This window comes from Myotis myotis, unplaced genomic scaffold (genome assembly GCF_014108235.1).
Source record: "Myotis myotis isolate mMyoMyo1 unplaced genomic scaffold, mMyoMyo1.p scaffold_m19_p_1, whole genome shotgun sequence".
Taxonomy (NCBI): Eukaryota; Metazoa; Chordata; class Mammalia; order Chiroptera; family Vespertilionidae; genus Myotis; species Myotis myotis.
Window position 1 is genome coordinate 178,895,452 of NW_023416313.1, and position 25,241 is coordinate 178,920,692.

Genomic DNA, 25,241 nt, shown 5'->3' on the forward strand with positions numbered 1-25,241 from the left:
TGTATCAAATGTTTCATTGTTCCATTAAGATATTTTTGTTTTCCAGGGACCTAATTCCACACCCCCACCCCATCCCGGTTGAAGCCTGAGCATTTCCTCCCAGTTCTTGGTTTTAAAATGATGTTACTAAAATACTTTAGTAACTCTTTTCTTTTGACACAAACTCAAATATCAACCTTTGTGTTCCTTTAGTCTGGCAGTGGCACATTTATATCTATTGTTCTTGTAGTTTAAAAAATCCACTTTGAATTTGCTTCAGAGTTAAAAGCTTAGCAGCAGGAGATGGGAAATTATACTAAGTCACACAGGCTGAAATCTATATTGTATTTATTAGGACTGTTTCCCCATTGTTATTTTAAAACCCTCATTGCATGAAGAGAGCATCTTTGTTCAGTTAACTTGATTTTTTACATTTTGAACCCTGAAATTTAGTATTTTTTTTTTCCATGTACACTTAAGAGTACCTTTGGAAAATGTTAACTGCATATCTTTCTTAATTTTGGCTGTTGTGGTTTTGAAATCTCTAGGATTTGGGGAGCCTGAAAATACTTTGTACAGATAACACTTTTTTAAAACAGAAGAAATGTACAAGCACTTAAATTCTGCACTTGAAGAGACAGATTCCTCTCCTAGATTTTGAGAGGTGAGAATTATAATGCAATAAAATTTATATAGTTCTGTTCTCCAGTTGTCTCATAGTGCTCTACAACCTAAATCTTGAAGGTCATATGCCAACAAAAAGACCTGACAAACTAAAAAATTGGAGATATTAATGTTCTTAATAGCAAACAATAAACAATTCTCTAAGCAGGTTTTGAGAAAATAAATTGAAAATTTCCTAGACTATGCAGGTAGTCTGTTTCCACTTGCAAGCAATCTTAAATTTAAATATTTTATATAGTTGCAGAAAAATATGATTAAGTAGATTAAACAGGTGAGAGTAGCCTGCATTTGGATTTTCATTTTACATAGCTGATTGGTTAATTCCCTTTTATTATGTGTTGATTGCCACGGATTCTGATTATAATAATTTTAGACCACTTGTCTGTAGGGAAGTCTTAAATTGAATATTTTTCAACTAGGAAACAAGTTTATCAGCATATTTGAGTTATATATTTATTGGCCTTCATAATACCATCCCATTTAAGTTATCTAAAAAATTTTTGTGCTTGTTGTTAGAAATGTGTGACAAATATTAACATTTTCCTTTTTAGACCAAATTGTCTAGTTAAAATCTAAAACTAGTTGAGGGAAATACTTATTTTTATATTAGCCATTTTTTTATACAAAACTGTTAACATCTGATTGATATATTTGAGTATTAGCCAAAACATTGCTAATCTTAATATTGGCAGTAATACATTTCTTTCTTTATCACTGACATTTACAGTAATCATTTAAACGTAGTATATAATAAAAGCCTAATATGCTAAGTGTCCGGTCAACCGGTCAGCCATTCAACCCATCAAAGTGTAATATGCCAATGATATGCTAAGGCCACTCAACCTCTTGCTATGATGTGCACTGACCACCAGGGGGCAGACGCTCTGACCAGTAGGTTAACTTGCTGCTGGGATCCGGCCAATCAGGACTGAGCGAGATGGGCTGGACATGCCCTGGAGCCCTACTGTGGTCCCTCCCTGGCTGGCCAACCTCCTGAGTCCCTCCCCAGCCCCGATCGTACACTGGTGGGGTCCCTTGCCCTGACCTGTGCCCTCTCGCAATCTGGGGCCCCTCGGGGGATGTCGGAGACCTGGTTTCAGCTCGATCCCACAGGCCAGGCCGAGGGACCCCACTGGTGCACAAATTCGTGCACCGGGCCTCTAGTCTAGTCTATTTGGAGACCACAGTGTGGTGGCCAGATGAACCATATGTACAATGTACAAATAATCAGTTTTCAAAGACTTCAAGTAGTAATGCCTTTATTATTATTGTTCAGTATTACCTTTTCTTTGATTTCAAAGGCACTCATAAATATTATTCTTTTCATGGCACAGAATAAATATATATAAACATTAGAAATTGAGCTGGTTAGTTTTTAAGCCTATATTACATCTTGGTGTTTACCTTTTTAATTAAATATTGGGTGTTTCTTAAACTGTGCAATATGTCATCTCAAAGTATGTGCTTAACATTACCACTTTTTAAATAATTATGCTGTTTGGATTCTGAATAAATAGTAGTTAAACATATAAAGGAAAACATGAATAAAATAATTACTAATACTTATTCATGCATGCATTCTGAGCCATGCATTATTTAATTTAATCACTTAACAGTGTATGACAAGCATGTCAAACTCAAAGGCTAACAAGGGCCAAATGAGGTTTAAGTTTATGTGGGCCATAAAAAAACAAAAGCTTCAATTTTCATAGAAACATAGGTTTATTTTGATAGAGACATGCTGAATACAAAGGGCTGAAATAAATGGGTAATCGTTAACATAAAATAATAGGACATTTTAATAAAAAGTAATATTTTTTTGAACATTAACTTACCAGACACTGAATAACTGTACAAATTAACAAGCGTAATGCAAATAAACCTATTTTTCTTGTTCTCCGAAAGCGATGTATTTCCTGTTGCGCACACCAAACAAGTTAGCCCAAAACTAATGACGTGACAATCAGCTGCTAAAATATTTGCTGCTAGTATTAGTGGAGAGAAATGGTACGCCTGTACATAAAGCACGTAAGGGAAATGAATGCAACACGATTATAGTAATCAGTCATTAGCGAACATTGTAGTTCGTTATTAATTATGCATAACAGGATATTGTAAAAATTAAGTTACGAAATTTTTATTAAAACATTTCTTACATACCATTATATTGGCTTGGCCGCAAAAATATTTGTTGTGGGCCATGAGTTTGACATGCTTGGTGTATGAGATCTGAGCACTGTTATCTCCATTTTACAGATGAGAAACATAAGTACAGAGAGGTTACATGACTCATCCAAACTCATATGGACTGCATGTGGACAAAGCCTACTTTTGAACTCAGGCAGTCTAGTTTTTGAGTTTATACTCTTAACCATTATTTTATTTAAAAATTCACTTTAATCCACTTTTGTGGACAGAGGACTCATGTACTACATACAAATGTTGGTTATGTTTACTTCAATGAAAAAATGGGAAAACAACATGATCAAATTTTGAGTTGAGATTAGTAGTGCTTTTGTCACTTCCAGCTTTATGGGATGGAGAGGCTGGGCTTGAAGTTGATCTTTCCTACTTACCACAAGGTAAGTGTTGCTCCTGGTACAATTAAGGTGCCTCATGACAAAAATGTCACCTTAACTCTGAGCATGTTTATTTTGGTACCATTTAACCAACATTTGTTTTGACGGTTCAGAGTTTTCAATTAGGCCTTGCTTTCTACAAATTGGCTGCTTTTTTAGGTACTGGGAGGTTTTGTTTTATAAGGGCCTTCACAGTTGTGGTTAGTTACAGCATTGTACAGTATTTAGGTGAAAGTGGAGATGAATTTGGGTGCATATGAACACTTATTTCAAACTGTTTCATTCTGCTTTCTGTAATACAGTGATTTACTAAATCTGAGTTGGAAAGTGTTACAAAATATTTATGACTATAGTCAACCATTGATTACCTTGTATATTGCTGTAATTAAAAGTTGGTTGTCATATTTGCAGAAAAAGGAGCATATTTTAAGTATTCAACTTAATAAATAACTAAATGATTGAATGCTCTTATAAGGAGGAATTCTTTCTTATTCTGGTTTGTTTACCATCTAATTTTATCATCATCTCCTACTACTTTAACTTCCAAAGCAATATTTAGATTAAAATAATTTTTCATTTGGTTTTTGTAAGGTATGTGAATGGCCATGCAAAGAAGCATTATGAAGATGCACAAGTACCCTTAACCAACCATAAGAAATCAGAAAAACAAGATAAAGCTCAGCACACAGTGTGTATGGATTGTAGTAGTTACAGTACATACTGGTAAGTATTAATATTTTCCTGGAAATGATAATTCTTTCTATGAGTGTGCAAGTGTTTTTTCATTTCCTCGCTCCCCTTCCTCACCAATCTCTAAGCCAGTTGCTACTGCCAACACCTCCTTTAGTTCTGTTAGCATTCACTCATGGGCCTGGAGCCATCAGAAAATGGCTATCCTATTCACTTAGCTTTTACTTTGCATTGTTCCTTTCAACTTCTAGCCCCCTCTTCTTTCCTACCTTATGTTCTTGGCTATCCCAGTAATTTTTAGGAAAATGAAAAGTATCTATTTCTTTGTTGTTCATTACAATTCCTTTTTTCCTTATTTTGTTTTTAATTGAAGAATATGATACAAAACCATGTTTCTACGGTGCAAGTTAACATTTTGTTACATAATCCCTAAAAATTTAATTTCTTTGTATGAAAAACTACTGTGACCGTGTCCCCTCTCCCAGAATAGCTCCATTCTCCTACTCCTCTGCAGATGAATGTCAGAAATTTCATGTGTAGCTATTTTTTAAAATATCAAATCCTTTAGGGGGAGATTTTCATATAAATGACAATAAAGTTAAGTGTCTCTTTTTAGAACTACTTAGATCTAGGTTATTTAGATTATAGTGATGTTTAACAATCCATATCCTTAGAAAGTCAGTGTATTTTGCAATTTTAACTTTGGTGTGAAACAAATTTCTTTCCTTGACTAGAAAATTATGATGAAAAATTCTTGTTTTAATCAGTTTACTCAATTCAAAAGGTTTTTGACATTGAAGTGGGAAAGGCCAGTTAAAGGATTTCTTTGGAAGGTTTTTGTATGTGTTTGTTTTTCTCGTATAGCCCTGGACTGTCATATGAAGTGGTACTAGGCAGGGTGGAAATTTAAACTCCAAATATGTTGAATTCACACTTTCTACCGAAGTTGTGTGCTAATCCTTTCTACATCATCTTTAGTTGATAGTTGTATTGTAGAAAGGTGTCCATAAAAAGGAGGAAAAAAAGGTCAGTTGGCTTCCTAAGTCTTAAATTTTGACAGGTTTAACGTTATTAACTTGTGACTGTTGAATATAACATCTTAAGGTTCAGTCATTCAGATCACTAATATATCAGTGATCCTTTGTGTGGAAGATGTCCAACCACGGGAGAAAGAGAAGCTAGAGGTAGATGAAGATTTCAATAAAGATGAAAATCTCCCCAAGCTTTTCACACAAAGGCTAGTGCTCAGTTTATTATTTGCTCTTGTAAAACACTCCTTTCTGCCCTGACCGGTTTGGCTCAGCGGATAGAGCATCGGCCTGTGGACTCAAGGGTCCCAGGTTCGATTCCGGTCAAGGGCATGTACCTTGGTTGCGGGCATGTCCCCAGTGGGGGGTGTGCAGGAGGCAGCTGATTGATGTTTCTCTCTCATCGACGTTTCTGGCTCTCTATCCCTTTCCCCTCCTCTCTGTAAAAAAATCAATAAAATATATTTTTAAAAAAACAACAAAAAAACACTCCTTTCTATGAAAGTTAAGTATTAGCCAAGCTGTTGAAGTGTTTGTTTTCTTTATTTTTCCCCCCTTTTTCTCAGAAAACTTACATACTAGAATGATGTAGCAACCTAATTGATAGAACCATGCGTTTCTATAGGGTTGTAAGGCAGCAGAAAATAAGATCATTCTTGAGGTATCTATCTCACATTCATTGTTGTTGGTCATGTCAACCTACATGTACGAGATGTTAAAACATTCATTCATCTTGATTTTTAGTTAGCAATGTGCATGAACTGCTTATGGAAAAGTTTACAAATACAGTTAAATCTCTGTGTGGTGGGCTTTCTCGCTGTTGGTAAGATTATAAGGAAATAGTAATCTGAGGAAATTTTAAGAATTATCTTAGAATTATCTTAATGGAATGGAATTATAATTATAGGTCTCTTTAAAAATATAGGTTATATACTTTACTGTCTTTATATATTGCATTTTGGAGGAATAACTTTGTTAAATAAATTTGAAATGAATTTGTTTTATATTGGGATAATGTCCTAAAAGTACATGTCGTTTTATGGCTAATTGTAATAAAATGGCAGTTCTTAAACCTTGGGGAATATATACCACACAGAGGCTTCTTGGCCAGTTGCCAGTCTTTTGTGTGAAGTGATACAGAGCTGCATGTGTGCGACACCCAGAGCTTCTGAAATTCAGGAAGGGAGCTGCAGCTGGGCACATTACCGTCTCATTTGTGGGTTTTAAAACAAAATGCCAGGGATTCATCCTGTATCATTATTACAGTGATGGCCTAAAAGAGCTCTGTGATAGCTGTACATTGATGAAGCTGGAGTTTAAATGAACATTTTCCCCACACCTCACTATGATTAGGAAACAAACAAAAATATTTCTTTTTTCTGTATGAGGTATGTGTATATGTGTTATTTTCCAGGGCATTTTAGTAATTCCACTCCCGTTTGTAAGTTTTCTTTGTACATAAGTTTCTTGTGGTTAGACTGACTTGGTTTAGAGGTAAAATATTGACATATTAGGTGTAACCTATTTGATTATTAATTATTGTGCTTGTAGTCAAATATTTTGACTTTAGCTAATGGTAAAACTTCTTTTCCATCTGCTCTATGCTCTTAAGGCATAGAGGCCTACAATTTCTCTATCCTTTCCTTTTCAAGAGTCCCTGCCTTGTCCTATCTTTACAAACCCTTTATGACATTGTCACTGAACTGATCCCATTCCCGCCTTCCAGCTCCAACTGTAGCTGGATGTAACTTCTAAACTCATAGTGCTTGGGATACTTGTAATTTCCTACTGTGTGTTAGATATTTGAAAATGTTGTTGGGGACTGCAGGAACCATATGTCAGATCTTTGTATCTTCCACAGTACTTAGTGTCTGGTACAGAAAAGGCAGTATATATTAGAAAGATTGAATTATGTTACTATCTCCCCAGAATGGGCAGGTTTATACCAAATCTGTAATACTGTGCCCTCTGATCATCTTGGGCCACAGAACACTATTCCCGAAGAAGACCTAAATCAGACATATGTGAGCTAATTTCATTTACCTCCCAAGAGGGAGACCCTAGCAGAGCAGCTCCCTTCATTTCTGATATAAAACAGGGCATTTGGAAGAGGCACATATTAAGCAAATGGAACAACATAAAATCAGTCACTATTTGAAAAGAGGGAAAGGAACACCAAAAGGAATCATTTTGATTTGACACAAACCTACTCCTTTGATAGGTCACATCAACTAAGCTAGAGGTAAGTGAAGCTTTCAATAGCAATGAGCATCTTCCCAAGATTTTCACATAAGGGCTAGTGTTCACTTCTCTTGTTCGCTAAGTAATATTTTCTTTCTTCCCACCCCAACTTCTTTCCTTTAGTCAATACAAATGGAACTGTATGTGGTATGCATTATTGTATCAAACAGGAGCAGATTAAAATTAGAACTTTAGGCCCATTCCCTGCTCCCCTGGACACTTTTAGGTTGGTCTCGGCCCATTTGGAAACCAGGAAGTTGATAAATCGGTGGGACAGTCGCCAGGGATGGCGGAGCGTGAGGATGAAGCGGGTGTCGGGGCTGCTCTCCTGGACGCTGAGCAGGGTCCTGTGGCTCTCGGGCCTCTTTGAGCGGGGAGCTGACCGGCAGCCCTGGATCATGGAAGAGAAAGCGCTAGAGGTTTATGATTTGATTAGAACTATCCCGGACCCAGAGAAGCTCAATACTTTGGAAGAACCGGAAGTGGTAACGGAAGTAGTATTGTGTGGAGGTTTAGGAAGTACACGAAGAGGACTATTTGGTTATTATTAGGTTCGCTCCAACAGTACCTCATTGCTCTTTGGCAGCTCCTACGGGGCCCTGCTAAGAGTCAAGCTTCAGTGGTGTTTACCACTTAAACATAAGGTCTCTTTAAGGCAACGGCGCCTTCTCCGGGTCAGACTGCCTGCCGGCGGCAACCACGGGAGCCTGGCGGACACCGGGAGCAAGACGAACGCAGGCCTGTTCATGGAATGTGAGGAGGGGGAGCTGGAGCCATGGCAGGAAATCAGTGATGTCATTGAGGATTCTGAAGTTGAAGACGATAATTCAGTGGATAAAACGACTACAGTTTCTGTGAGCCAGGAGCCAGCCTCAGCTCCAGTGCCCATCGTTCTCTATGCTTCTGTTGTTAAGCACAGCGGGGCACAGAACAAAGACGGTGCAAAGAGGACTCTTGTCCGACTAATTGCTGACGACAATGCCGAAAGAAAGTGGTGCCGGCAGAATATGTCTGAAGAACAACGATTGGCACAACGTACCTCTGCAGCTGAAAGAAGGCGGCGTCGTCGACAGAAAATGTATGAAGAACAGTCATCGACAAGTACTACCAGTGCTGATAGGAACTGCCTTCATAGCGAAAATGAAGTAAATGAGGATGCAGTTAGCGAACACAGTTGTGGTGGAATGTAACACATGTGGTGTTACATGTCAATTTTGCCTATCCCTAAATTTCTCCGACGAAATGGAGTTATTTGTTGCCTTCTCTCGAGTTCGAAGAGCGTATGACGCTAAAGTTGTAAATACTTCATCACAAGGGAAATTAGTCAAGCACTCTGAAAGTGTTTTTACTCTTAATGTGGTATACAGGGAGATATTAGAATAAGTTTAATCAATTTATCAGTCATTTTTTATCAGTTGTTTTTATATCATGTTTTTGTTATTTTTACATCATCTTTTTGTTGTTTTCATATGTCTTTGTTATATCATGTTGTTATTGTTTATTTGTTAATGAATTTATATATTATTTTCATGTACATTTTACTAATTTTCTTTCATCTCTGACACTTCTATTATAGAGAAAGGGTGAATAGCAATATTAAAATATTTCTTCTAATTAATTTCCTTTCAATGTGCACGAATCCGTGCACCGGGCCACTAGTATTGAGATATTTACAGGTGAAATGATATGATCTAGAACTTGTTTCAGAATAATATGGGCACCAGTAAGTGGGTAGAAGGTATAGATGAAACATGATTGGCTAATTATTGAAACTCAGTGATGGTACATGGGGTTCATTATAGTGTTCTATTTTTATATATATTTTAACTTTCCCATAATCAAACATTTAAATTTAAAATAGTAAGTTGCCAGTATAATTATCATAGATAAAACTTGTTGGAATTTTTTATCTGTCAACCTCTGTAATCACTACTCTGCTGGCCTAGTAACTGTCAGGGTCTAGTCCACTACTGGGCTCTCAGTTTCTCGGAGACTGTGGGACAAACCACTGGTGGCCCATTAATAGCTGCCTGTATACCCACTCTGCTGGTTTTGCTTTGTAGCTAACTGCAGTGACTCCATTTGCCAAATTGAACATACAGTTCAGAGGAGTCCATCTTACTCAGTGATTTGAGGTCAAAAAGTTGAGGCAATATTTGCTTTTATCTTTGATTTAGGTATATTGGCTCCCCCAAATTTTCTATCTGGTTTTAGACTATTTGTAAGTTAGAAAATATAGTATTGAGAAATTTTTTAGCCAAATGTAGTATATGGAGGACTTGAAAACATTTTCAAAATTGCTTTTCTTACAAATGAAAAACAATGTAAAATACTTCAATAACAATTAGCCCAGTTTATTAGTATGTGTTTATTAATATTTATTCATGAATGAATCATTACCTTATTAAGTCATAATTTTTACTTAATGCTATTGACCAGGTCTTTTCTTTATCAGTCTTGATGACATGAAGAGAAAGAAGGCCTATCAATCTCTGTGTTTCCATACCTAAGACCATGGTTGTTTAGAGAGTCCTTTGCATTTCTGAGATTTGACTCACTAGGAAGAGATGCCATTCTTTTTTCTTTCTTTTTTTAAATATATTTTTATTGATTTCAGAGAGGAGGGGAGAGAAAGGCATTGATGATGGGAGAGAGTCATTCATTGTTTGGCTGCCTCCTGTGTGCCCCACATTGAGGATAGAGCCTGCAACCAGGCATGTGTCCTGATTGAGGAATTGAACCATGACCTCTTGGTTCATAGGTTGATGCTCAACCCCTGAGCCACGCTGGCCGGGTGAGATGCCATTCCTTAAAGTCTCTGTACTTGCTGAGTTAATGCTTATTGATGAATATTCCTCTTATAAAAAAAAATTAGGTGGTGGGCTAGAAGGGGTCAATGGGGGGAAAGGGGATATATGTAATACTTTCAACTATGAAGACTTTTTTAAGTAAGGTGGGTTAAGAGCAAATTACATTCTGACAAAATAGGTGTTACCTAGTTAAAATATGGTGTTCTTATTTTTTGTTTTAAGAAAAACATGTTACTTTATTTGTAAGAAAAATAAACTTATATGTTATTTTGTTTTGCTGGAAAAAAAGAAAAAGAAACCCCTCAAGTTTAGAATCTTTTATTCTTGCATCTATTTGGTTACCCTGAGGTATAGTTCGTATGAAAATAGCAGGGTAGCCCTAGCCAGTTGCACAGTGGATAGTGTTGGCCTGCAGACTGAAGGGTCTCGGGTTTGATTCCGGTTAGTGGCACATGCCCAGGTTGCTAGCTCCGTCCCCAGTAGGGGGCATGCAGCGGAAGGCTGATGGGTGGTTCTCTCTCATCGATGTTTCTATCTCTCCCTCTTCTTTTCTCTCTGAAATTAAAAAAAAAAAAGGGTAAATGCTGACTTCTTTATTTGCCATTTTTCAGAATAATGAATTATGCTTAATTTTAAACCAAATTAATGAGTATGGAGGAGTTTTATATCTGTTACTTTGTGTCTAGAATAAGAGTTAGTATTATGCAAGCCAACCCAGGACCAGTGCTCAGGAGGCCAGGGCCAGCTGGAGTTATGAGGGGCCCCTGGGGCTGCTGCCTTCCACCCCATGGGCTCTGCAGGCCCTGTAGTGCAGGACCGGTGGCCTGGCATGTCACCAGGGAGCTGGATGTCCATGGCTGGCTTGTAGGTGGACCCCTTGTGGGTTCCCCATTTGGCATAGCTACTCCACTTCGATCTCGCATGCCACCTACCATGATGGACCCATTCTGAAAATGTCTGCTTGTGCCCCAGACCCAGCCCCAGAACCCATTGTTATCAACCATATCCTTAGGTTGGACCCTAACCAGAAGAAGACAGCTTGTTATGTCATTGGAGGTGGACAACCCACAAGGCTCAGATGAGCAATTTTCTGGCCTCTACCACCAATCAGTAGGAGATTGCCTCCCTTGATATCAGAATCCATGAGACCACTGAGTCCATCAACCAGCTGAAGACCCAGAGGGATTTCATGCTCAGCTTTAGCACTGACACTCTCCACCCCCCCCCCCCCCCCCCCGCCCCCGATTGCATCCAGGAATGGCTTCGTTCCCAGCAACACGATGTCAAGATCATCCCTGATTGGGAATCCTGATAGATGAGATGCTTTCTACCAACCAGCCCTGGGCCCAGGAAGGAGTGGGAAGGCATATCTGTCAAGATGCAGCAGCCAAAGCAGGAACTGGAAGGGGCCGCAGTGCCAGAGAGCAACTTCCAGGAGGCCTGCAGTGCTGTCAGGATCATGCCAGCAGCACTGGTCCATCAGTGCCTGGCCCATTCTCCAGAGATTGGACTTGCAGGACTACTGAGCTGCCTCTAGGCTGCTGGAACAGGTCAGTCAGCTGAGCATCACCCCCACTGTGGGAGCACAGGCTGACAACTACTAAAGAAATTGAAGCAGTAATCAAAAATCTTCCAGCAAACAAAAGCCCTGGTTTTGACGGCTTTACAGGGTAGTTCTACCAAGCATTCAAAGAAGAACTATTACCTATCCTCCTCAGACTATTCCAAAAAATTCAAGAGGAAGGCACACTTCGAAGCTCTTTCTATGAAGCCAGCATTACCCTAATTCCAAAACCAGATAAAGACACCACAAAAAAAGAGAACCACAGGCCAATATTCTTGATGAACATAGATGCTAAAATCCTCAACAAAATTCTAACAAATCGAATCCAGCATTACATTAGAAAGATCATACACCATGACCAAGTGGGATTTATTCTGGGGATGCAAGGATGGTACAATACCCACAAATTAATAAATGTGATACATTGTATAAACAAATTGAGAGACAAAAATCACATAATCATATCAATCGTTGCAGAAAAAGCATTTGACAAAATCCAACACCCTTTCTTGATAAAAACTTTCAGCAAAGTGGGAATAGAGGGATCATATCTCAACATAATAAAAGCCTTATATGACAAACCTACAGCCAACATCATACTCAGTGGGCAAAAACTAAATCCATTTCCCCTAAGAACAGAAACTTTCACCACTCCTGTTTGATAAAGTACTGGAAGTGCTAGCCATAGTGATCAGACAAGAAGAAGAAATAAAAGGCATCCAAATTGGAAAAGAAGTAAAACTGTCCTTATTCACAGATGACATGATACTGTACATAGAAAACCCCAAAGACTCCATCAAAAAACTACTAGATTTAATAAATGAATTCAGCAATGTAGCAGGATACAAAATTAACACCCAGAAATCTATGGCCTTTTTATACACCAATAATGAACTTACAGAAAGAGAAACTAAAAAAAACCAATCCCATTTACCATTGCACCAAAAAAATTAAGATACCTAGGAATAAATATAACTAAGGAGGTAAAAGACCTGTACTTGGAAAACTACAGTACATTGAAAAAGAGATAGAGGAAGACATAAACAAATGGAATAACATACCATGTTCATGGATTGGTAGAATCAACATCATTAAAATGTCCATACTACCCAAAGAAATCTACAGATTAAATGCAATCACCATTAAAATACCAATGGCATATTTCAAAGACCTAAAACAAACTTTAAAAATTCATCTAGAATAAAAAAAGACCCCAGATAGCCATAGCAATCCTGAGGAAGAACAACAAAGTTGGAGGGATCACAATACCAGATATCCAGCTATAATACCAAGCCATGGTTCTCAAAACTGCCTGGTAGTGGCACAAGAACAGACATATAGACCAATGGAACTGAACAGACAACCCAGAAAATGACCCAAGCCATTATGCTCAATTAATATTTGACAAAGGAGGCAAGAGCATAAAATGGAGTCAAGACCGTCTCTTCAATAAATGGCGCTGGGAAATTTGGTCAGATACATGCAAAAAAAAATTGATCACCAACTTTTACCATACACAAAAAGAAAATGGCTAAAGGACTTGAATGTAAGATGGGAAACCATAAAAATCTTAGAAGACTCCATAGGCAGCAAAATATCAGACATATGTTGTAGCAATATCTTTACTGGTACAGCTCCTAGGGCAATGGAGACTAAGGAGAAAATAAACAAATGGGACTACATCAAAATAAAAAGCTTCTGCACAGCAAAAGAAACCATCAACAAAACAAGAAAGCCCACTGCATGAGAGAACATATTTCCCATGCTATTTCAGATAAGGTCCTAATCTCCAAAATTTACAAAGAACTCATACAACTTAACAAAAGGAAGATAAACAATCCAATCAAAAAAATGGGCAAAGGACCTAAATAGACACTTTTCGAAAGAGGACATACAGAAGACCGAGAGACATAAAACATGCTCAAAGTCACTAATCTGAGAAATGCAAATCAGAACAATGAGATGCCATCTCACACCTGTCAGAATGGCTGTCATCAACAAACAACAAATGCTGGTGAGGATGTGGGGAAAAAGGAACCCTTGGGCACTGCTAGTGGGAATGCAGACTGGTGCAGCCACTGTGGAAGACAGTATGGAGTTTCCTCTGGAGGTCCCATTTGACCCAGTAATCCCACTTCTAGGACTATATTCCAAGAAACTAGAAATACCAATCAGAAAGGATATATGCACCCCTGTGTTCATAGCAGCACAGTTTACAATAGCTAAGATTTGGAAACAGCCTAAGTGCCCATCAGCAGATGAGTGGCTTAAAAAACAGTGGTACATCTACACAGTGGAATACTATGCCACTATAAAAAAGAAGGAACTTTTACCATTTGCAACAGCATGGATGCAACTGGAGAGCGTTATGCTAAGTGAAATAAGCCAGTTGGAGAAAGTAAATATCACATGATCTCGTAGGTGAGATACAATGATCAACATAAACTGATGAACAAAAATAGATCCAGAGACAAATGGTGGCGGGGGGAAGGTTTAGAGATCAACCAACTTACACCATACACAAAAACAAACTCAAAATGGCTAAAGGACTTAAATGTATGCTAATATGTATGCATGCATATTAGCATAACCAATGGACACAGACACTGGGGTGGTAGGGTGTTGCCCTCAGGGGTGGGAGTGGCGTGGGATCAATCAGGAAAAAGGAGACATGTAAAACTTTAAACAATAAAAAAAATTAGTAACTTTAATTTGATATCTTATTAAATTGAGTTAATTGATTTAAAATACTGAACAAATAATTTTTGACATCTGGTATAGTCTTGTCAAATTATCCTTATCAACAATAGCTGAATTTCTGAAAATGCAAAAGTATAAAAGGAGTATTAAAACAAAATTTCTATAGATTTTTTTTCTTCCTGGCAGGGTAATGTATTAAAGAACTCCAAACAAAGAAATATTATGAAATGATATGAATCGATTCATTTGTCTAAAAAGAAAAACCCTTGTATTTCACATTTTAAACACCTGTAATATTAGCAGTTTTAATCAAAACTAATGAAAATAAAGCTCTTACCTAGTGTGCTTAAGTTAATACTAAATCATTTTCTAAGGCAGTTGTGATTAAAAATAAAAAAGGAGAAAATTTTTTGTTGATTATCATTATAAACTCTTTGGAAACAAATCTTCAATGTGTGAAGATTAGAGAACAGGAAGAGTTTTGTTTATTTAAAGACAGTATTTTGAAGTTTAAAAAGAAACCCTTTAACAGAAGTGGTCTGAAAGCATAAAAACTGGTATTTGTCTGCTTTTAACAAAGAATATGAGTATTTTCTGCAGGTATTCTCCTAACTTCCTAAAATTGGCTTATTTGATGGCATTACACCAGAATTTAATGGAGAATTTTAAAATAAGCTTGCTTTTCTAAAATAGATTTTTGGATTTTAACTTTTCTTGGCTTGAAATAGATGAAGCTACTAGAATATCAACTTGGATGTTTTTCTTTTTCTGTATCTATGTTATCTATCTATCTATCTATCTATCTATCTATCTATCTATCTATCTATCTATCTATCTATCGAGCCAGGGTCTGTAATGTCCAAAACAACTGAAGCCTCGACCAAACACCGGAAGTCAGTCCTGCAGTGACCCAGCACTGACTGTCAAAAGGGCTGTGGATCAGGCCTGGAGAGAAAAGCAGGGCCTGATTTACAGCCTCCATGGCAGCTGTTGATCAGCCCTTGCCTCTCTTTCTCTCCAGGCCTCACTAGCAACCACGGGGGCTGCTCATCAGCCTCGCCTCTCTGATCAGGCCCAGAGATTGGCCCGGAGTCGCTGACTGGCATAGAAACTGACCAATCAGAACCAAATCTGGGTGAACTGCGAGGAGCCAATGGCTGCCTAGGAGGCAGAGCTTTTGACGCTGACTGGCACAGAAACCGACCAATCAGAACCATATCTGGGTGAACTGCGAGGAGACAATGGCTGCCTAGGAGGCAGAGCTTTTGATGCTGACTGACATAGAAACGGACCAATCAGAACCTAATCTGGGTGAACTGTGAAGGCAAAATCTAAGGGGGTTGAGGAGGGGTTTTAAGGACAACAGCTATTTGGTGTAAGGTGTAAGAAAGGGTTCAATTTTATAATGACCGGTTTGGCAGTATAGTGCATATGGCTGGCTATCAGTCCAGATAATAGGGATTATGTATTTTTGTCTGCCAAGAGCATCTCCTTCTGATGAAAAAGGCTCCCCCTCCGCCCCCATTTAAGCAATCCTATCCTATATATCTATACTAATAAAAGGGTAATATGCTAATTAGACTGGGTTGACCAGCCATCTTCCGGATGTCCAACTTTCTTCTGGACAAAGCCATGGTGGTGGCGGCCAAGGCAGAGGCAGTTGGGGGCGAGATCAGGCCGGCAGGGGAGGGCAGTTGGGGGCAAGATCAGGCCAGCAGGGGAGAGCAGTGAGGGGCGAGATCAGGCTGGCAGGGGAGGGCAGTTAGGGGTGATCAGACAGGCAGACAGGTAGGTGAGCGGTTAGGAGCCAGCAGTCCCAGATTGCAAGAGGGATGTCCGACTGCCGGGGATCGGGCCTAAACTGGCAGTGGAACGTCCCCCAAGGAGTCTCCGATTGGAGAGGGTGAGTCTGGGCTAAGGGGACCCCCCCCCCCCCCCCCGCATGAATTTCTTGCCCCGGGCCACTAGTTTATAATAAAGCTAGAGGTCAAATTTGCCTTTAAGGTATCAAAATATTATGCTAGGGAATGAAAAGGAATTTAAAACTTAATGATAGATTTGCCATTGCCCCCTTCTTGAGGGTACTTTCTGCATAAAAGTTTTGTTTGGTTTTAGTATTATATATGACTTATTGTATAAAGATAGCTTTGTAGCCAGTAGATTAAAGGAATTTTTTCTTTCCTGTTGCATAGAAAATCAGGTTCATTTGTATGATTGCTACTTATTTGAGATGAGTGAAGAAAGGTTTGGTTTGGGAGTATTAGTTCTTCAGGAATATGATGTAGAACCTTATGACTTGTGTAGCTTCAATAACATTGATAATAGGAATGGAAAAAAAACACCTTAGAATTTTAAAGCCAGATGTAACATCTGTGCAATACAATATGGTAGCAATTAAAAGTGGCTTGGGGTCTGAGGAATTGAATGTTTTATTTTGTTTTAATTAATATAAGTTAAATTGCCATATGTGGCTGGTAGCTATTATATTGCATAATACAATCTCAAACTATTAAAATTTAACATTGAGTATATTGTTATGAAACTTTGAAAACCTAAGACAAAAATTTGATAGAAACTCCCAAAAGGAAACAAGTCAATTTCACTAATTAAAATAGTTACAAATAATTATAACTTTAAGAAAATCTAGCCCAGTAAGAAGTATCAAAAGAAAAATTATATAACTACTGAGTAAATTATACCTGCAGTCTGCCAACATATTCATTATTAAAGAAACCTCAGATTATTGTACCATTAGAAACAAAAATACATTGATAAAGAAACCAATTCTGATTTTACAAAACTAACATCAAAATAAAAGGAAACTATTAAAATATGACAGTTTTCCCCCAAAAAAGAAAGCTAATATCCTATACTAATTGATGAAATACAAAAGCTATTTTTGTTGAAGTCAGAAACAAGACAAATACTTCCTATCATCAATTACATGATTGTCATTGCAATTAAACTTCATTTTGGCAATTCCAGCCATTGAAGTAAGTAATAAGTAAATGAAATAATTGCTATAAACGTTGGAAAAGAAGAAAATAATTATTTCTGTTTTCAAATTATATAATAGGATGCTCAGAAAATTCGGGGTAGTAGAAAACAACTAGAATTAATAAATTTTGAAATGGTGACACACATATATACACACACACACGTATATATATATGTATATATGTGTGTGTGTGTGTGTGTGTGTGTGTGTATATATATTTCTCATTAGCAGTCAAAAATGGAACTGACAAAACAAATGAATATTCAATATAATGAAAAAACCATAGCTATATCTAGGAATAAATGTATTAAAGATACAAAGTAAAGATATAAATCCTTTATAAAGAAAACTTGGTATTATAAGTTGTCCCTTTCCCCCAAAATTTTTACCTTCAAAACTTTTACTTGAGACCGAGTCTGATTTACATGATGGTCCTCAAATATAGTGTGAACACCCCCACAAAAAAATCAGAATAGCAGGTGTGTTTTATTCAGTAAACAAATATTCATTGAAAACCTGCTGTGTGCTAGGGGATCTATTTTCAGTGCAGCTGTCTCTAAAATAATGTACTTGAAAGTATGGGGAGAAAATATCAGAACTTATTAAAGCTTATGTTTTTAAAAAAAAGTTTTAGTGTACTTATCCCAATGGCCTGTAAGGTAGATGGTTGTGTGTCATGAACCACACAGAGTGGCCTGAATCAGTTTCACGTGCGGTGTCCTCATCCTTAGTCGCTTCTAGCATTTTGCAGTATATTGCAGCTTTTGTCTGCCTAGTTAAGAATTTACTTAATTATACCAAATCAACACTCCTCAAATGGGTACACATTAAAAAAGTCTTTTAATCATGTAAGATGATAATAATAACAATAATGCAAATACTGGTAAAGAAGAATAAAGGTGAGCTGACAGATTTTCCTGTTCTGATCCCCAAACACATTATAAAGTAAAAATATTGGTTATCTAATAAAAACACAGACTAATCAGATCTGATAAACTGGACAAAAAGTTCAAAGGACTATACAAGCATGAATTATATTCATTATCATTAATGCCAAACCACACCCTATGTCAGGGGTGGGCAAACTTTTTGACTCGAGGGCCACAATGGGTTCTTAAACTGGACCGGAGTGCCGGAACAAAAGCATGGATGGAGTGTTTGTGTGAACTAATATAAATTCAAAGTAAACATCATTACATAAAAGGGTACGGTCTTTTTTTTTTTTTAGTTTTATTCATTTCAAACGGGCCGGATCCGGCCCGCGGGCTGTAGTTTGGCTGCTATGTGTATATTGTACTTTGAGATATTAATTTAGTATGATAGTATGAAGATATCATAATAGCAAGACATTTTAAAATAGTTTGCTTCAACTCTTGCTCAACTAACATTTTTATTTTTTATACTACACACATTAATTTAGATTTATTTGCATATGTAATTAATATAAACATGTATAAGTATATTGGGGGTGGCAGGTGCTCAGTTTTGTAGTTTATTTTTTAACTTGATTAGGAACCCAATGAAAATAATTAGACTAGTGTTTTGCCTTTTAAAATAAGAGGGGATTTTAAAATAATAGGGCAAAAATAGGGAGGAAGCAAGTGATTCTAAAATTAGAATTTTTAAAAGAAGTAAACCCACATTAAATTTTAGGACAAGAAAATAATACAGCCATGCTGTATGTTTTCATCTGGAGAATGAGGGAAGAAGATACAGATGAGTATGACCAAGTGACGAATGTTTTTTGCCATTAAACAAGTGAATGATGCTATATGAAAAATACTCAGGAAGGGTAAGGAGGTCAATGGTATATGGGATGAAAGCTTACATCTAAATGTAAAGCAGGAAACACTGAAGTAAAAAAAAATTGGGAGAGAAAAGCGAAAAGAAAATATAGATAAGGCTGTCATTGTGGGACCATCAAATACTGTCTTAACTCAGCTACGGATATCTATGGATTTGAAAGTCAGTATAAGGAAGTGGGGGAAGAAGATATCGCACCAAAGGAAATACTCTATTTCAATTGGAATAGAATGCTAGTTGAAATGGGGAAGAAAAAAAGATGGTTTTGGGTGAGATTATGGGAAGAAAAGTAGAAAGGATTAGGCATGATTAGATGCTAGAAATAGAAAATCTAAAAATGTACTGATAAGGAATCAATGTGATAAAAAGTTGGATAATTTCATTCTGGTGTTTATTAGAGTAAGCAGAATTTAAAATAACTTACGTTGTGATTTTATCTTTTTTTTTTACCTCCCTAATTACATAACACTATAGAGAACTTCTGTTTCTTATGAAAATTTGATTTATATTCAAATGCTACTTGATGTATATTTTTTCAGTGCCAGGTAGTAGAATTAACTGTTTATCTTTTTCTCTTAACCACAGTATGCATATAATACCATATTTTACATGTAGTGGTTTCTTAACTATTGGCTTAAGGTAATTTAAAAGTACTTTAAGATCATATTTGGCTCATGGCTGAGATGATAGTGTAGAGATGAAGGTATTAGAAGTAAAGAAAGATAACACAATGCCTCTCCTACCTTGCCTTTTTACATTCTGTTTCCTTGTCTGATAATCTCTAATATTTTGCCCAATATGATTCCTAAGTATAATTTTATCTTTAATGTTCAGTTGACTTACATTTTCTTAAACAGTTCTTTTATAAATACAAAAGTGAACCTTTTTATTATCTGACAACTAGTCTATTAGAAGTAAAGTTCATCTTTACTTGAAGAATCACCTAAAATCGCTAAAAACTTGAATAAGTATAAATTTAATAGGCTAAAAGTTGGTTGTATAAATATAGGTAGTTCTTGACTTTTGTTAGACACTTGAAGTCCTATGTACATGAAGAAATACTGAACCCTGAACTTCTCTCCTAGGGAAGTACTAATCAGGTTATCTGAACCCTGCCTAGCTTTCTCCTCACACAACTTCTCACTGCCAATGATACAGAAAAAAAGAAGAGATATAGAATTTTTGATAATATTATTTCAACTACCATTTGAGAACCAGGTGTATTTTCTTCTTACGACATTTAACCATAGTTTATTTTTATTTAGTTGTTTGTCTGTTAATCCTCACCTAAGGATTTTTTTTTATTTTTTTTTAGAGAGAGAGGGGGACGGGGGAGAGAGGGAAGTGGGAGGGAGGTGAGAGAGAGAGAGATCAATTGGTTGCCTCCTGCATGCATCCCAACTGGGGTTGAAATTGAACCTGCAACCCAGTTATATGCCTCTGACCTGGCATCAAACCCACTACCCTTTGGTGCTTGGGCTGCTGTAGACCAATTCCAGCATGTCATAATTTCAAGAGTTTCATCAAAAGGTTGATGAGACTTGGGGACTCAACAGGGTTGAGTCACACATGTAGTCACCTGTTGGGAATGGCTAAAGGCATTTCCCCAAACCTGAATAGGAAACTGATTCTGACTGCCAGACAGTTAAAGGGCATCTTAATCTACATGTTATTGCCTTCTACTGGCCAAACACCCGAACAGCCGTAAGCTATTCCCCAAACTGACAATGCTTCTGTACTCTTTGAAACCTTACCCTTTGAGGTGTATTATCTCCACCTTGCCTTAGGAAAAATTGTGTTAATAAAAGCGAGGGTCCTAGGCAAGGAGGAACTCTTCAGTGCCTTTAGCTGAAGGTCCTCTGACCCCCAGTGCCTTTCAAAATTATATCTCGTCTCCGGACTCTTTATTAGTCTCTGGATTCCTATGTCATCTACGCGCAGCCTTTTCCAGATTCCTGAACCCTTCTTGTTGCTAGAACATGAACCCCGGCATTGGGCTGACACTCTAACCACTGAGAAACACTGGCCAGGGCTAACCATAGTTTATAACCAGATTTATTTCAAAACAGGAAATGTATTCCAGTTTCAGAGGACAAACTTTTAAAAGGCAATCTACAAGTTACATAATTTTTTGTGCTTTTCATTCTGACATAATCTTCTTGAAGGGAATATTAAGAATCGTGATTTAATTTTTTTCAGGTGTTATAGGTAGGCATAGTTCTGACCAATAGTTTCAACACAATTGTAAGCCAGGAAGATATTTTTAGAACTTGTTTACTTTAAGTCCTTTAGTTTGTCTTGGGACTTTTTAATACCAGTATTATTAATATTACTGGTGCATGAAAATTCATGCACTGGAGGGGGCGTCCCTCAGCCCAACCTGCCCCCTCTCACAGTCCGGGAGCCCTCAGGAGCAGGAGGCGACCCAGTGAGCAGGGGACACCCCATCACACCTCTGCTGCTGCCACTGCTGGCAGCGCAAGCCTCGGCTGGCCCTGGTTACCTGCACCTTGGGCTGGTCCTGGGCAGCTGGGGGGCTGAGAGGACTGGGGCACTCTGGAGGCAGGTGCCTAGGCAGGGCTAAGGGGACTGGGCACCACCATCTTGTGGCTGTGGGCGTCTCCATCTTTGAAGGCGGGGCAGTCAATTAGCATATTCCCTCCTTATTGGCTGTGGGCGCTGCCATTTTTGTGATGGCATGAGGGTCAATTAGCATATTCCCTCTTTATTAGATAGGATTTTTAAAAAATCTGTATTGTTGAAAGTATTGCATATGTCCCCCTTTTCCCCCCATAACCCCCCCTCCCCATCCAACCTGCCCCTGCCCCTGCCCCAGGCCCTCACTGCCCCATTGTCTGTGTCCGTGGGCCATGCATATATGCATACAAGGTCCTTGGTTGATTACCTCCCACCCATCCACCCTCCACTGCTTTCCCTCTGAGATTCTGAACTCTGTTCCATGCTTCCATGTCTCTGGATCCATTCCTTCATCAGTTTATTTTGTTACTTAGATTCCACATTTGAGTGAGATCATGTGATACTTGTCTTTCTCTGACTGACTTCAGTTAGCATGATACTCTCCAGGTCCCTCCATGCTGTCTCAAAGGGTAAGAGATTCTTCTTTTTTACTGCTGCATAGTATTCCATGGTATAAATGTACCACAGTTTTTTTACCCACTCATCTACTGATGGGCACTTGGGCAGTTTCCAGATCTTAGCTATTGTAAATTGTGCTGCTATGAACATAGGAGTGCATGCATTCTTTTTTTATTGGTATTTGGGTTTCTTAGAATAAATTCCTAGAAGTGAGATCACTGGGTCAAATGGCAGTTCCATATTTAATTTTTTGAGGAAACTCCATACTGTTTTCCATAATGGTTGCACCAGTCTGCATTCCCACCAGCAGTGTACTAGGCTTCTCTTTTCTCCACATTCTCACCAGCACTTGTCATTTATTGATTTGTTGATAGTAGCCATTTTGACAGGTGTGAAGTGATACCTCATTGTTATTTTAATTTGCATCTCTCTGATGATCAGTGACTTTGAGCATTTTTTCATATGTCTCTTGGCCATCTGTAATACCAGTATTATTAGTTGGATAGCTTCCAGTTTGAAAGCAATGGCACAGCTAAAGACTCAGGCAATCAGACAACATTTAAATTGTTATGTATTTCCTACTCTTGCCACTTATTTTCTATTAACCTCTGGGCCAGTGAGGAAGAAGAGATCAAAGCAGGGAAATAGAAGCAGCTAGAGAAACTTGGGCTTCGAGGCAGCTCTTGGTTACACAAGGGAAGGAAACTCAAATTGTCGATTGTTTACCACATGCCAAACACTAAGAAGTTTTGACCTGTAGAAGGTGCTTTCCTTCCATCATCATCATCATCACCCTCAAATAACACTAGTATAATCTAGTAAAATTAGAAAGTACAAAAGTTATAATCTTAGGAGTAGTGTCCTTCTTAGTGATATAAGAAAACCTGAAATTGGCTCTTGAGAAATAGGGACAATTGTAGAAATATTTAAAAAAATTATTTTAGCCAATGAAAACAAATCCAGCCAAAATAAAATTGATTTCTTATAGTTCAAATAAAGTCATTTGTTACCTCTTTATGATAGTGAGTAGTAGTATAGAATGTTAGAGTAAACAGTGTCTAAGATACACTTTAGACTAGCAGTGCAGTCCAAAATTTAATACAAATCAAAAATGCAATTTTAAATTTTCTAGTAGTCATATTGAAAAAGAAAGTAGAATCAGGTGAATTAATTTTAATTGTATGTTTTATTTAACCCAGTTTTATGTCAACCTGTAATCAATATGAAATTATTGGAGATTGTTTTTTTCATATGAAATCTTCAAAAATCTAGAGTATATTTTGCACTTTACAGCACATCTCCATTTAGATGCTAAATTTTTGTTGGAAATGCTTGATCTATATTTAGTCATAAAATTGGAGTTAAAAATGTAGATTTCAAAAACTATTATTAAAATGTTTCCAATAAATCAAAAAACATTTCTTTAATATTTGCATCTGTATTGGCAATACTGATTCATCTTTTTGTAACAATTGATTTGACTGAAGCAAAAACAGATCAATTTCAAAACTACATACTAAGTTAAGTAAACCCATTAATTCTTGTAATAGCTTAGTGTTATCAACTTCAAATTTAAAGGGATATTATATAAACTGAAAATCAACTTTAAATGTATTAATATCAGCAGTGTTCTTCACTTTTTCTCATAGATTTACAGCCAATTTATTTAATGCTGTTACAATGAAAATCTGCATATTCATGTTACAAAATGTGTAGTAACATCATTATTGATTTATGTTATGAGTAGTTTAAATTTTAACATAAATTTTTGTACCTGTCTAGCTAGGTTACAATAAGCTTTTTCCTCTCCTTGGGTCTTTAAATTTAGCTCATTCATGTACACTGTGATATAGGTGAAAAAATGTAGGTTACACTGATATTTTCTCTTTGAATATTGGCAAGTATTTCTTCTGTTTTCAAGAAAATCTTGAATTAGATAGAGTTAGCAGTACAGTAAATCTTTGTAAAATTCTTCCATGACTCGGGCAAAGAACATGTGGTCATTAAATTCATTATCTTCTATTTCTTTGAGCAGTTTCATAAACTGGTGTTGATTCATAGCATTTGCACATAATACTGAGTAATTTTTTTAAAAATAAGGAGTATTTTCCAACACAATGGAAGTACTTCTTATATTTTATTTTTGTTGATCCTCATCCAAGGATATTTTCCCATTGATTCTTAGAGTGTGGAAGGGATGGAGAAAGTCAGAGAGAGAGAAACATCAATGTGAGAGGGACATATTGATTGGTTGCCTCCTGCGTGCGGGGGACTGAGCCCACAACCAAGATATGTGCCCTTGACTGAAATTGAACCCAGGACCCTTCAGTCCACAGACCGACGCTCTATCCACTAGCCAAACCGATGAGGGCAATTCTGAGCAATTTTAATAACTGTATCAATGATAGTCTATTTCTTTTTTTTTTAATATACTTTATTGATTTTTTACAGAGAGAAAGGGAGAGGGAGAGAGAGTTAGAAACATCGATGAGAGAGAAACATCGATCAGCTGCCTCCTGCACACTCCCTACTGAGGATGTGCCTGCAACCAAGGTACATGCCCTTGACCGGAATCAAACCTGGGACCCTTCAGTCCACAGGCTGATGCTCTGTCCACTAAGCCAAACCGGTCAGGGCCAATGATAGTCTATTTCAGAGCACAAATATTTTCATTATGTTACACAGTAGAACAAATAAGGGAAATTGTTCTAGCAAATCCAGATTTTGATCTCACATATCTGGCCCATTTTCTGTCTTGATAGGAAACTTTTTCCTCTCTAGCCCAAAGTAACAGATATAAGAGATTAAAATATGTCTACAACATGAGATCAATTATTTATAAGTTTGCAAATGGATGAAGACAATTCATCATAGATTTGGAAGTCATTTGAGTCAAAACAAACCCAAAGTAATAATTGGCCAGTATCTCTTGTCTTGTAAAACTCATCTAAAGCTAAAAATAAAAGTGCTTACAATTTTTCAGATGTTGAAATGATCGATCTTTAGATTGTTAGGTCTTTTATTCACTGACAGTTTCTTGGTGGGTCAATTGAAGATCTTTCATGTTTT

At 37.3% G+C, this 25,241-nt stretch overlaps 1 protein-coding gene across 7 annotated transcripts in view; it reads left to right on the forward strand.

Moving 5' to 3' along the window:
- The window catches only part of USP3 (ubiquitin specific peptidase 3), a 101,120-nt gene that overhangs the window by 35,136 nt on the left and 40,743 nt on the right, over positions 1 to 25,241 (forward strand). For 5 of the 7 annotated variants that reach the window (XR_004966837.1, XM_036304029.1, XM_036304047.1 and 2 more), the window contains exon 3: positions 3,834 to 3,965. Coding sequence is in view for 6 of the 7 variants with exons in the window: in XM_036304029.1 (XP_036159922.1) it covers positions 3,834 to 3,965 (132 nt within the window). In the remaining variant the exon portion in view is untranslated. Of the gene's footprint in view, positions 1 to 527; positions 644 to 3,191; positions 3,246 to 3,833; positions 3,966 to 25,241 lie in introns of all 7 variants that reach the window. The other 2 variants (XM_036304060.1, XM_036304052.1) reach the window with 2 other exon arrangements.